Source organism: Ananas comosus, unplaced genomic scaffold (assembly GCF_001540865.1).
Source record: "Ananas comosus cultivar F153 unplaced genomic scaffold, ASM154086v1, whole genome shotgun sequence".
Lineage (NCBI taxonomy): Eukaryota > Viridiplantae > Streptophyta > Magnoliopsida > Poales > Bromeliaceae > Ananas > Ananas comosus.
Window position 1 is genome coordinate 1 of NW_017891915.1, and position 11,040 is coordinate 11,040.

At 38.3% G+C, this 11,040-nt stretch overlaps 3 protein-coding genes across 3 annotated transcripts; all 3 read right to left on the bottom strand.

The window, feature by feature from the left end:
* Window positions 1-1,450: 1,450 nt before the first annotated feature.
* On the bottom strand, window positions 1,451-2,317 carry LOC109705208 (nuclear transport factor 2-like). The gene has a single exon (XM_020225947.1). The coding sequence runs from the start codon at window positions 2,167-2,169 to the stop codon at window positions 1,756-1,758; it is 414 nt and encodes a 137-aa protein (XP_020081536.1). The 5' UTR covers window positions 2,170-2,317; the 3' UTR covers window positions 1,451-1,755.
* Window positions 2,318-3,827: 1,510 nt separating this feature from the next.
* Window positions 3,828-6,929, bottom strand: LOC109705209 (nuclear transport factor 2-like). The gene is made up of 2 exons (XM_020225948.1): window positions 6,498-6,929; window positions 3,828-4,213 (listed from the first exon to the last, which is right to left on the bottom strand). Exons 1-2 carry the CDS (start codon window positions 6,792-6,794, stop codon window positions 4,139-4,141), a joined length of 372 nt encoding a protein of 123 aa, XP_020081537.1. The 5' UTR covers window positions 6,795-6,929; the 3' UTR covers window positions 3,828-4,138.
* Window positions 6,930-8,434: 1,505 nt separating this feature from the next.
* On the bottom strand, window positions 8,435-10,956 carry LOC109705207 (transcription factor CAULIFLOWER-like). The gene is made up of 6 exons (XM_020225946.1): window positions 10,896-10,956; window positions 10,511-10,569; window positions 10,337-10,436; window positions 10,112-10,153; window positions 8,973-9,011; window positions 8,435-8,871 (listed from the first exon to the last, which is right to left on the bottom strand). The coding sequence occupies exons 1-6, from the start codon at window positions 10,950-10,952 to the stop codon at window positions 8,680-8,682; spliced, it is 489 nt and encodes a 162-aa protein (XP_020081535.1). The 5' UTR covers window positions 10,953-10,956; the 3' UTR covers window positions 8,435-8,679.
* Window positions 10,957-11,040: the final 84 nt, after the last annotated feature.

Below are 11,040 nucleotides of genomic sequence, written 5' to 3' on the forward strand. Positions count from 1 at the left end.
AGTCAACGATCCAAAGAATTGGAACCAACGTGCAACTACACTGCACCAATCCTTGGGATCTAGCCGCTCCGATACCAATTTGTAATGACCCCCGACAATCCGCAACCCGCCGATGATGATAATCGGTTGAGTGGATATCGGGCTGCCTTCTCAGCATGATCCTCAATTAGGCGGATAGTGGGTCCGCGTTTTACGCCCGATTCAGCAATCCGACCGCCCGATCCGCCATTTGCTGAAGTATTACTACTTCCCCAAGTTTGTAGATTTGGTCGGATCTCCCTCCACCCGATCTCCTCTCTCCTCTCTGTCTCCGCCCTATCTCCTCTCTCCTCTCTGTCTCCGCCCGATCTCCTCTCTCCTCTCTGTCCCCGCCCAATCTCCTCTCTCCTCTCTGTCTCCATGGATGCCCTAGTCACCTCCGGTTTCTTCTCCGTCAGCGCCCGAGTCCTTCGAAGGCGCTCCCTGCAGGATCCATCCTGTTGCCGCCACTTATTTCATCCCTACCTAAGTTACTGTCTTAACTACCTTCCTCTTCTAACTAGGTTGTTAGATATTTCTCTGCTCTCTTTCCATTCCTCTTTCATTTTGCTTTTATTTAGATCAGGCTTTATTGAGAACTATTTACCTATCTAGCCTCTTTACAAAAAAATATTTCCTATCTAGCCTTCTTTTGAAAAATATTCCCCATCTAGCCTCATTTTCAAAGATTAGAGAAAAAAAGATAAATTAATTCCTTTAATATATATTAAGGGGTTAAGTGGGGGAGATTATTTTTTTCTCTCTCCTCTCCTATTTCCCGAGATTCCTTCTCGCTCTCTAATTTTTGCGTATAATTTATCTCATATAGATTTATTTCAAAATAGAAAATTTTTATATAGCGCATCAACCAATTCCAATCTTTTTATATTTTGATGGAAATATTATGCATGGTTCGGAAGGAGTTGATTATAATGGTCCTGATCCAAAACTATTTGGATTTCTCGTACTTTAGGTTTTAATACATTAAAACATAAAATTTATAGGCCGAATGGGATCAAGATTATTTTGATATAAAAATTAATGGGAGAGGAGAGAGAAAAAGATAATCTCCCCCACTTAACCCCTTAATATATATTAAAGGAATTAATTTATCTTTTTTTCTCTAATCTTTGAAGATGAGGCTAGATGGGGAATATTTTTCAAAGGGAGGCTAGATAGGGAATATTTTTTTGTAAAGAAGCTAGATAGGTAAATAGTTCCTTTATTGAGGCCATATCGAGTATCTGCCTCAGATATGATAATCCTTAACCCCGGATCCATATCATCATCCCAAGCACCGAACAAACATATATTATTATTATATAATAATAAAATCAATCGGTTTCTCTTTCATTTCCATCAATCCTATGGACGGGGATTTCGAATCTCATCAAACAAACAAACAAACAAACAAAAATTCTAGATCGGATCGGAAGGAAAAAGAGATGATCGTTCTTTCATTTACCGGATTGCAAATCCGGTCAAACCAACAAAAAAACCCTAGATCTGATTTGTCTCTCCCAAACGATGCCGCACTTGATTCCTCTTTCATAGTTTGATTTCAACTTATTCTACATCAGATTTTCAAATCTCCACGAACAACTACCCAAAGAAGAAAACCTAGATCGGTGGAAACCTAAATCGGTGGCTCGATTCTTCTTTCTCCTTTAATTTCAGATTCAGATATCAAATCCCACAAAAAAAAAAATAAAAAAAAAATCCAACAAGACTTGATGATTATGCTTTAATTGATAAACCTAAACTAGATCTGTTGCAGCGTTCTTCGTGGTTCGAAAGAAAGAAACTACAGACCTGGATGCACTCTTGCCGGAGGTTTTCGCCGGCGAGCTGGATGACGCCGGAGACGGAGACGAGCAAGCCACCCTGGGGGGGGACATAGTGCTGGCAGTCGACGGTATAGATGTGGTGGAACTGGAAGGGGAGGGAGGCGAGCTTGGCGACGATGGCCTGCGCGCCCTGGATCTTGTCGCCCTCGAACGTCAGCATCGACCCTTCCTGGTACAGAGCCCCCAGCGCCGCCCGGTTCTCGTTGAACGTCTTGCAGTAGTGCTCCGCGAACGCCCGGGCCATCACGTCCGGATCGCTCGATCGATCCATCGCTCGCTCGTGCAAACGCTCGAGATATACCATTGTTAAGAAGATGTAAAGGATCACGATGATCTCGACAGAGAGGAAGAGGAAGAGGAAGAGGCGAACGGAGGAGAAGAGGAGGAGGGGCGGAGCGGCGGCGCTCCTTATATGTAATGATAATGATAATGTAATATATACAATAGTAAGGATATTAATGAGAAATTCTAAGTCGGTGACTAATGAATGTGCTAACCTACTTTCGCCCACCAGCTTTTTTTTTTTTTTTTTTTTTTTTGGTGCACCCGGTGTATCATGTTTACTTTAAATTTTTAATTTTTAATTTTAATTTAATATTATATTCAAAAAATATATGTAAAAAATAATTTTAAATCTTAAATTTTAAATTATTTTATATATATTTTTAAAATATCATAATATTTATAATTAAATTATTAATGAATAAATAAAAAAAATAAAATTTTAAAATAATACTAGTGCACCGGCTGCATAAAAAAAAAAAAATCCAACTTTTCTCCTTGGATGAGCAATCCGAAACAATTTTGGTTCGTGCCATGATAGAAATATATATATGATGAATAGATCCTCTTCATAGTTCTCTTCTAACTCAGACAGGAGGGAAGAAGCAACTTGAAGAACATGTGTTTAAAATATAGAGAGGTTGATATTTTGCTTATGTCATGTTTTTCCTTCCAGTATTGTCCTTCTACACCCTACTTCTGTTTGTTCACTTCCTTTTCCTTTATTTGCAAATGACAAACTCCTTTGCTCATGTTTTGTATTATTACAATTAAAAAGAAAAGGTAGCATGATTAGGACAGATCAGATGATTCTTATTACTACTGAAAAGAAAAGGAAACATGATTAGGACAGATCAGATGATTGTTGGAGATGAGTAATGGATCCGAAACATTAAGATGGCAACAATGCTTCTGAATGTTGTATGGCAAAAAGAGGTTTGTCGATTTATCAACAATCACATAGGGGATCATTTGTAAGGCACCCAAAGCATTATTTTCTGAACTAAAAAACTGCTGATAAACTGACATTGGCATTGTGCATGAGAAATGCAAAACTTACTATTGATTAGTTTAATGTTTTTGAGTAGAAATCTTGTCATCAAAATCTGAAAACATAAAAAAAAAAAAAAAAAAAGCACTTACTAATTGACAAGTGTATAATACTAATTCTTCTACACGGACTAGAAGTTGAACCACCACAATGCTAACATAAAAAATCTGATGGACCTGCTATATAGTGCAATATGTTTGCAATGCATGTTTCAATTAAGTATTTACAAACATTATTTAAAAAAAAACACAACAGAAACCAGAGAGTGAAAAGCAAAGGGCTGTAATGCAGAAGATCCCTGCAAAGAGCATCATTGCACTTAACCCATCTTTTACAAAAACACCTACATTAATCCCCTCAATATTTAAACCTTTCACGCTTCGCCCTTTCTTGTCACACTTCTTAATCAAGAATTATCATGCAGTTTTAGAATGAAATGCTTACCCTCCCCCGTGATAGGTTAAATGGACACTATTTTAGAACTCTTAACAATTTCATATAAGGCAGGAAGGGGATCAAGTACTAATAATGATCTAAACATCGAGGGGGTAAATACAAGTCTATATATCAAGAGAGGCAAAGTGCAGTTTGCAGTTTGAGGGATCAAGAAAAACCCAACACATGTGACGAAAACAAACATTCAAGAGATTTATAGACATTAATTAGCATCCATGCACCGAAAAGTCAAAAAAGAAAACAAATCTTCAATACTGATAAGAGAAGCACTGTGCCACCTCCCTAAAACATGGGGAGGATAAGATGATGTATAGGTCTTCGAACAGGTTCGAACATCCTGCTTCAATTACTCATTCAATTGGACCAAAAGAAAAAAAAAAAAAAAAACCAAAGACGAAAACGAGCAAAGAAGGAAATAACAACCATCACTTCATAGCAAATCCAAAAGAGGAAAAGTTATCTTCCAGACTCTCTAAAAGACTCTTCAAGCATAATTCAGACGGAATATGTCATTCAGCACGTAGAAGCTCCCCTGAGGCGTCGGCATCAAATGAAACATCTATGGAAATTAAACAAAAAAAAAGAAAAAGGAAAAAAAAAGGCAATTAGGTCTCTCGTCATTAGCATTTGATACATATAGGTTGATAGCAATGATTGCATATACAAAGAGAAGCCTTACTTGAAACGAAAAGCACATAAACAGAAAGATAACATAACTTTCAACATATCCATGAACTGCTGCTCGCACTTCTGCTATTATGAACAACTACGAGGGGCGGACAAGATAAACATAAACCAAAAAGTACAAAGGATTGGGGATTAAGTATAATTTGTTTACAATCATAATGAACTTTTCTATTTAGAAAATAACCAGGGGATAATATGCTGAAAAAAGTAAAGAGGAAACTGACATTACGGATCAAGTTTAACCAAAGATGACTTTCGTGGAGGCAAAAAAAAAAGGGGATCACTACAGAAAAGTCACAAACACAAATAAAACACGGACGAATGCTCGCAAAACAATTGCACATATTACACGCACGCGCGCGCACACAGCTTTTGAGGGGAGTTAAATTCTTTGCCAATGATGCCAAACAACAAACTATGCACTTATTTTGTCATTTCATTGAGCTTTTGAATGGAGTTAAATTCTTTGCCAATGACGTCAAACAACGCACCGTGCAACTATTTTGTCATTTCATTCAATTGGAATAATTGTAGTCAAAATTCTTCGCCACGGTCCAAAGGTCCTATCACAATCAATCCAATCCTAGAGCTTCTTTGTTACATAGTTAGGCATTTTCCTCGCAGATTAAGAACCCCAGACGTACACTTGATCAATCAAATCACTCTCGAGCAACATAGAACCAACCGTCTTCTTCACAACTTATGAAGATTCAAAAGTTCCTTTTCTTTTCCCATCCAACCTACCTTCATCAGCTTTTCTTATTCCTCTTTTACAATAGTCTATCATATTTCTGGCTTCATCCAGCTCGTAGAAAAATGAGAAAACAAAAAATAGCACAAGGGTCAAATATCTTTTTTCTATATACTTTGTGCTCCTAAAAAAGAGAACCTCAAAATCAATCTCTCATCTAAGAAGCTATGGGGCATGCCAAATCCATGCCTAAAGAGCAAAAATTCTCCTCCTAATCGTAGCAAGCAATCAATAAAATCGGATTCAAATCTCAAACAGGTGCATAAGATTTCCCCTAAAAGAACAATTAACTAAGAAAGAAAACCCTAGATTCATAATCCACAAGGATGAAATCAAGGAAGCTTAGAGACATAAGGCTCCAGACCAAGAAGAGACATAGGGAAGAAAACAGGGCACATCAGATTAGTCGAAGACTGTTGGCTTAAATGGGCCAGCATCCTGCCCTGTGGCGGGAGGCCATGTGGGTCCGAGTCATGTTCGAAATGGCGTGAGGCTGGGTTGGGCCGAGTCATGTTCGAAGTGGCGTGAGGCCAGGTGGGCCGAGTCACAATCGAGACCCGTGGGCGCTGTTTCTGTACGCTTTAAGTGAATTGGTTGCGTATTTCTAACAGCTCGAGCTTTTGGGATTAATGGTTAGCGCCAACGATCCGACAAAGACACCCTAAACATCAACAAATGACCTCATTCTCTATTGATTAGACCACCTTGCAAAAAGAAAGTAAGCCCCCTCCCAAAAAAAAACCAACAAAAGAACACAACACACGGAACCCTAAAACAGGCTGGCCACAAGGAAAGCATAGAATGTATAGGAGTAAAGGCACATCAATTACACTTTATCTAGTAGGATCGACCATTATCTGATCGCCAATCATCATTTAAACATGATTGAGTGAACACCATATCATATCAAATAGAGGGGGAAAAATTAAAAATCTAACAATGATATCGTTCTCAGGTTGCTTTAGCACCAAAAAAAGTTAAAGAAAGAAAGTAGTGAAGGGGAAAAAAAAAAACCATAAATCTGGTTGATCTCTTCCTCCGTTTTAACTACGCTGGCTCGGCAGCGAAAACCCCTAGATCCATTTCACCACAAGGATCAAACACAAAAGGCACAAGAAAAGAAGTGCTATCAATCAATCGAGTCATCGATCTCTTCTCTCTTCTTACTTAGATTGGGGAGTAGAATATGGAAGAAAAAATAAAAAGCAAAACTCCAGATGAAACTGAACACAAGTGTCGAAAAATGAGAAGGAAACCCTAGATCCAGCCTCATTTCCATTTCCGCCTGATTGGATACCAAGACCTATCAAATAGCCCTCATTTACATAATAATAAAATCAGACGCTAGAGTAGATCTGTTGCAGCATGCATTCAGAAGTTCGAAAGAGAGGAAGAAACTACTGACCTGGCTGAACTTGAGCTGGTGGTTTTCGCCGGCGAGCTGGATGGCGCCGGAGACGAAGACGAGCATGCCGCCCTGGGGGCCGGAGGGCTGGCAGTCGACGGTGGAGATGTGGTGGAGGCACTGCTGGAAGGGGAGGGAGGTGAGCTTGGCGACGATGGACTGCGCGCCCTGGATCTTGTCGCCCTCGAACGTCAGCATCGACCCCTCCTGGTACAGCCCCCCCAGCGCCGCCCGGTTCCCGTCGAACGTCCTGTAGTAGTGCTCCACGAACGCCCGCGCCACCCCGTCCGGATCCATCGATCGATCGATCAAAAACTCTCGATACTCGATTTCGATGATGATGATGAAGATGATGAAGACGATGATCTCTCTCTCTCTCTCTATACTCTCTCTCTCTCTCTCTCTCTCGGTCTCTTGAGAGAGAGGAAGAGGAAGAGGCGAATGGAGGAAGAAGAGGAAGTGGAGAGGAGGGGGATCGGCGGCGACTCCAAGCAAGATAATAATATAATATATATATATATATATAATTATATATATGAGAAATTCTGAATCGGTGACTAATGAATGTGGTGGCCTATTTGTGGCCTGTAGCTAGCTAGGTTTTTTCCCTTTTTTTTCTTTTTTTCCGGGAGAGTCCCTCAAGTATATCGATATTGCTATTAGGTCGTTTTATTTTATTTTTATTTTTTGTAGTTGTTTAAACAATTGAGGTAGTTTAGTTTAGTTTAGTTTTTTTTTCCCCTTTTCTTTCGGTTTGTAATTGGTCAGTTGATACTGACTTAAAGAGAGAGAGAGAGAGAGAAAAATTATTGATTTTAAATTTTGAAAAAAAATGCAACAAGGATAAAATTTTTGTAGTTAAAAGTTAAAAGGTAAACTTCAAATACCATCCATATAACTTTATACTTTTTTATTTTAGTATTCATGTAGTTTAAAGTGTATCAAGTTAGTGTCATGTGGTTTTATTTTTATTTTTTCGTTAATTTTTTCGTTAATATTTTATTAAATTATATACAAAAAAAATTTCAGATATCACACATAGGTTTATCAAATATTCACTTTAGTACCCTTTAGTTTTAACTTTGTCGCTAATTTAATGAAAAAAATTAGTTGAATCGATAATAAAAATATAAAAATAAAATTATAAGATACTAAATTAATTTACTTTAAACTATAAAATAAAGTTAAAAAAAATGAAACTATAAGGATGATATTTAGAGTTTTTTCTTTTAATGAGATGTGGATATGCATATGTGACATTTTGGACAAAATTAGGATATTTTTAAAGTAAATAGCGTAAAGAGAACCATCTATACAACTCTAGTAGTAGACGACAGAGGAGCATGGCTGATTGGCTGGCGGACAGCGTGCTCGCAACGCAACTAATTTGCAAATTTTTTTTCAAAAAAAAAAAAATCCTTTTTCTGTCTTTTTATTTTTTGTTGTACATTTGTCTGCATGTTGGTCCTTGAGAAATCATTTATTTGCGCTGCCCTCATAAAAGATTATCAAGAGGACATAACTTTTTTTTTTTTTTTTGAGAGATAGATAGCACGCCATTCGCTTCGCTTATTTCATTTAGAAATAAACTTAGTTTGAAATATGAATCAACTAAGATTCGAACTTAAGACCTCGGATACCAACCATCAAGTCCTTTGCCACTTTGATCTAGGGACGGTCGGTCAAGAGGACATAGCCAAATTGAAGTACCAAATAGTAGACCACAAAAAAAAAAAAAAAGAAAAAAAATGCAAATAAAATAATTTTTTATCAAAAATTTAGAGACTATGATTTACGAATGCAATTTAGCCTATTTTTCACTTGCTGGTATGAAGATCGGTTATTCGATCCCCCACTAATAAATCGTCAATCCTCAACATCTACGAAAAGAATACTATATTAAGTACTGAATTTAATTCTTCAAAAAAGAAAAACACAAAAAAAAAACTTTTCTCACATCAGGAAGAAGTACGTAGATGCATACATACATACATGGCTAACATATATATACATGGATAATACATTTTAAATATCAATATATATGCTAAGTACGCCAACATATTTTCACGCGTACATTTATACATTCGCATAGTAGTAGTAGTAGCAGGAGACGCAGAACAACAAACAAACTACAACCTATAGCTAAGTACATGCGACTCTCCGACAACCATGGACTAGCGTTTTACGTGTCCAGTAACAAGAAGGGCAGCGGCTGCACCTGCGTCCCCCACCGCGGCAATCGCGGGACGTCACGGTGGGGGATCGCATTCCCGCCGCTGCACTCACCGCATTCGTCGCCGCCGCCGCCGTTGTTGCTGCTGCTCACGCCTATCCCGTCGCCACCGTGCTCGTCTTGCCTCTCCATGTTGAGATACTTCCATATACGAGCACCATGCGAGAGCCACGTTGAGTGAGATGATGATCATGATGTTAATAATGAGGGTGGGTAAAAGATGATCATGAGAAGCAGCTTACTGATTGGAGTACCCTCCTCTTTTCAAGAAGCTTCTCCCCCTGCGAATCCGCAATATAACAAGTTAAGAGAGACAAACTGAAACGATCGATAGTGCGCGTAAACTTATTTTAATATGGTAACATGCAAGGTTATCTTGCATGTAAGTGGTACCACGACTCTTTCGGGTTCGTTCCCTCAGCAATTTTGAAGATTCAATTGATCTCTATGCTCTTATCGTGCTGGTTCAACTGCGCCGTTTAAGTAGAACTTTTTAAGAAGCACTAGCAGCCTTTTTCCACACTTTTGTTACCATCCACTCAGTCTATCCTACTGCAGACAGATATTCAGAGGAACTTAGTTTGCGTTAGCTTCTCGTTACAGCAAAAGCTTAAGAGCTTTGTTTGCCGAACACAGGCTATCTGTCTTCGGAGTACAGAAGAAGTTCAAAATCCTAAGCCCTAACTTGCACAAAGTGATGAATAGTATTAAGGAATCATGATCTCTTAGTCTTTGCTGAAGGTTGTTGAGAATTTATCATGAGATACTAGTGGGGATGCTAAAAACTGTTGGAAGAGGATCATCAGATGCTGGTGGTAATCAAACAAAGAAAAGAGATTAGTTAGCGTGTAGTTAAGAGCTGTCGCACCCGAATTGTTCTATAACTAGTGGAGCGGTTTGTCTGCAGTGTGCGACGTTCAACTAGCCCACTTATCTTGTCAACTTTGACTGAAGCATCTCAGGCCACAATGTCTAAAGTCGGCTTCTGCAAAAAGCTACAAACACTAGCGGGCTAGTTGCGCCTTACGAAAGTGATTTAACAGCCAAGATCTATATCTTCCTAAGTGGATTAGTGCTTATCTAGTCTAGTACAGAATTGGGACATTGATGCTATGGACAAAGAAGATTCCTGACCTAAAATTTCCCTTTGCATCACCCCTATCAAAGATCATATTCTAGTTGTGAAATGCTAAAGATTCCCAATATAAAAAATAGAAGAGCACTTTTTCTTTAATTTTCCCCTTTGCATCCCCCCGTATCTAAGATCATATTCTAAAAGGTGTGAACTGCTATGCACTATACATAAGTGCATCGGATAATCAAAGTTATCTATGTTGATCAAATCGACTAGAAAGAAAAAATGTATAAAGTTTTCACATACCTTTTCCTGAAGCTCAGCGATCATATCCATCATCACTTGAGTCTGTGTGCATGCACAGCACCAGATTATAATGTAAAATCTGTAAAGTTGCTTTACCATTTTCACAATTTGGCATAATAAATTTGAACCGCGGATGTCATTTTAAAGATCCATACTTCTTTCGGTAAGAAGTTTCTTATCCAAATCAGGAAATTTTCCTGCTAAACAGGGGTAAAGTTTGCTAACCTTTCGGGCAATTGTTTGTGTTAATGCACCATCCAGTTCACTTTCAACTTGGTTGAGCTCATCAAAGCTCAGCTGTGCGATGTTTGACTTGTCTAGTGACCTGAAATGTACTCTGTTGTGCATCAACAAATAGAAAATCGTGTATTGGTGTTTTAAAATAGAGTGGTGCATCACCTTTGAGAAAACTCCAATAGCTCATCTTTAGTTCTTGGACAAGCAAAGCCCTTGGTGCCCTGCAGAGGTTGAAAGTTAATTTATGAAATAACATAGTGTAACCCCCATATTCTGAGTGAAATTCTCAGCACTACTTGTAGGCATATGCATAAATCTACGACATAGGCACCAGTAGCATGCCGTCATTTAAGTTCTGTTTATATAGAAGGGATTCCATTTATGTTTTTGGTTCAGAAAATGCTTTTGAAACATTGATCTAGTCCACAAGCTCTTTAGTTGGAACTTTTACACGGTTAGGTGCTGCTTTCGAGAAAAACTTTCTTAATTTTCATGTCAAATAACAAAGCAACAAAACCACAACATGCTGCACTGATAGTATACTTACCTGTACTATTCTTTCTGCATGTGAAAATTGTCGATAGTGAGCAATTATTTTGTCCATGCTGAAAAAGAGATGCAGTTGTTAGTTCATATTCAATTGGTTTGTCCTTCTTCATAAATGTCAAAGTGAAAAAAAATGCATTTCACAT

Excerpts from the sequence above, each read along its gene's own strand:
- LOC109705208 (XM_020225947.1), bottom strand. The coding sequence starts at position 2,169 with ATGGTATATCTCGAGCGTTTGCACGAGCGAGCGATGGATCGATCGAGC.
- LOC109705209 (XM_020225948.1), bottom strand. The coding sequence starts at position 6,794 with ATGGATCCGGACGGGGTGGCGCGGGCGTTCGTGGAGCACTACTACAGG. Across the intron at positions 4,214-6,497 it reads ACCAGCTCAAGTTCAGCCAG|ATGTTTCATTTGATGCCGAC; the intron begins GTCAGTAGTTTC and ends TAATTTCCATAG.
- LOC109705207 (XM_020225946.1), bottom strand. The coding sequence starts at position 10,952 with ATGGACAAAATAATTGCTCACTATCGACAATTTTCACATGCAGAAAGA. Across the intron at positions 10,437-10,510 it reads CTATTGGAGTTTTCTCAAAG|GTCACTAGACAAGTCAAACA; the intron begins GTGATGCACCAC and ends AGTACATTTCAG. Across the intron at positions 8,872-8,972 it reads AGAGGAGGGTACTCCAATCA|TATCTCAACATGGAGAGGCA; the intron begins GTAAGCTGCTTC and ends CGTATATGGAAG.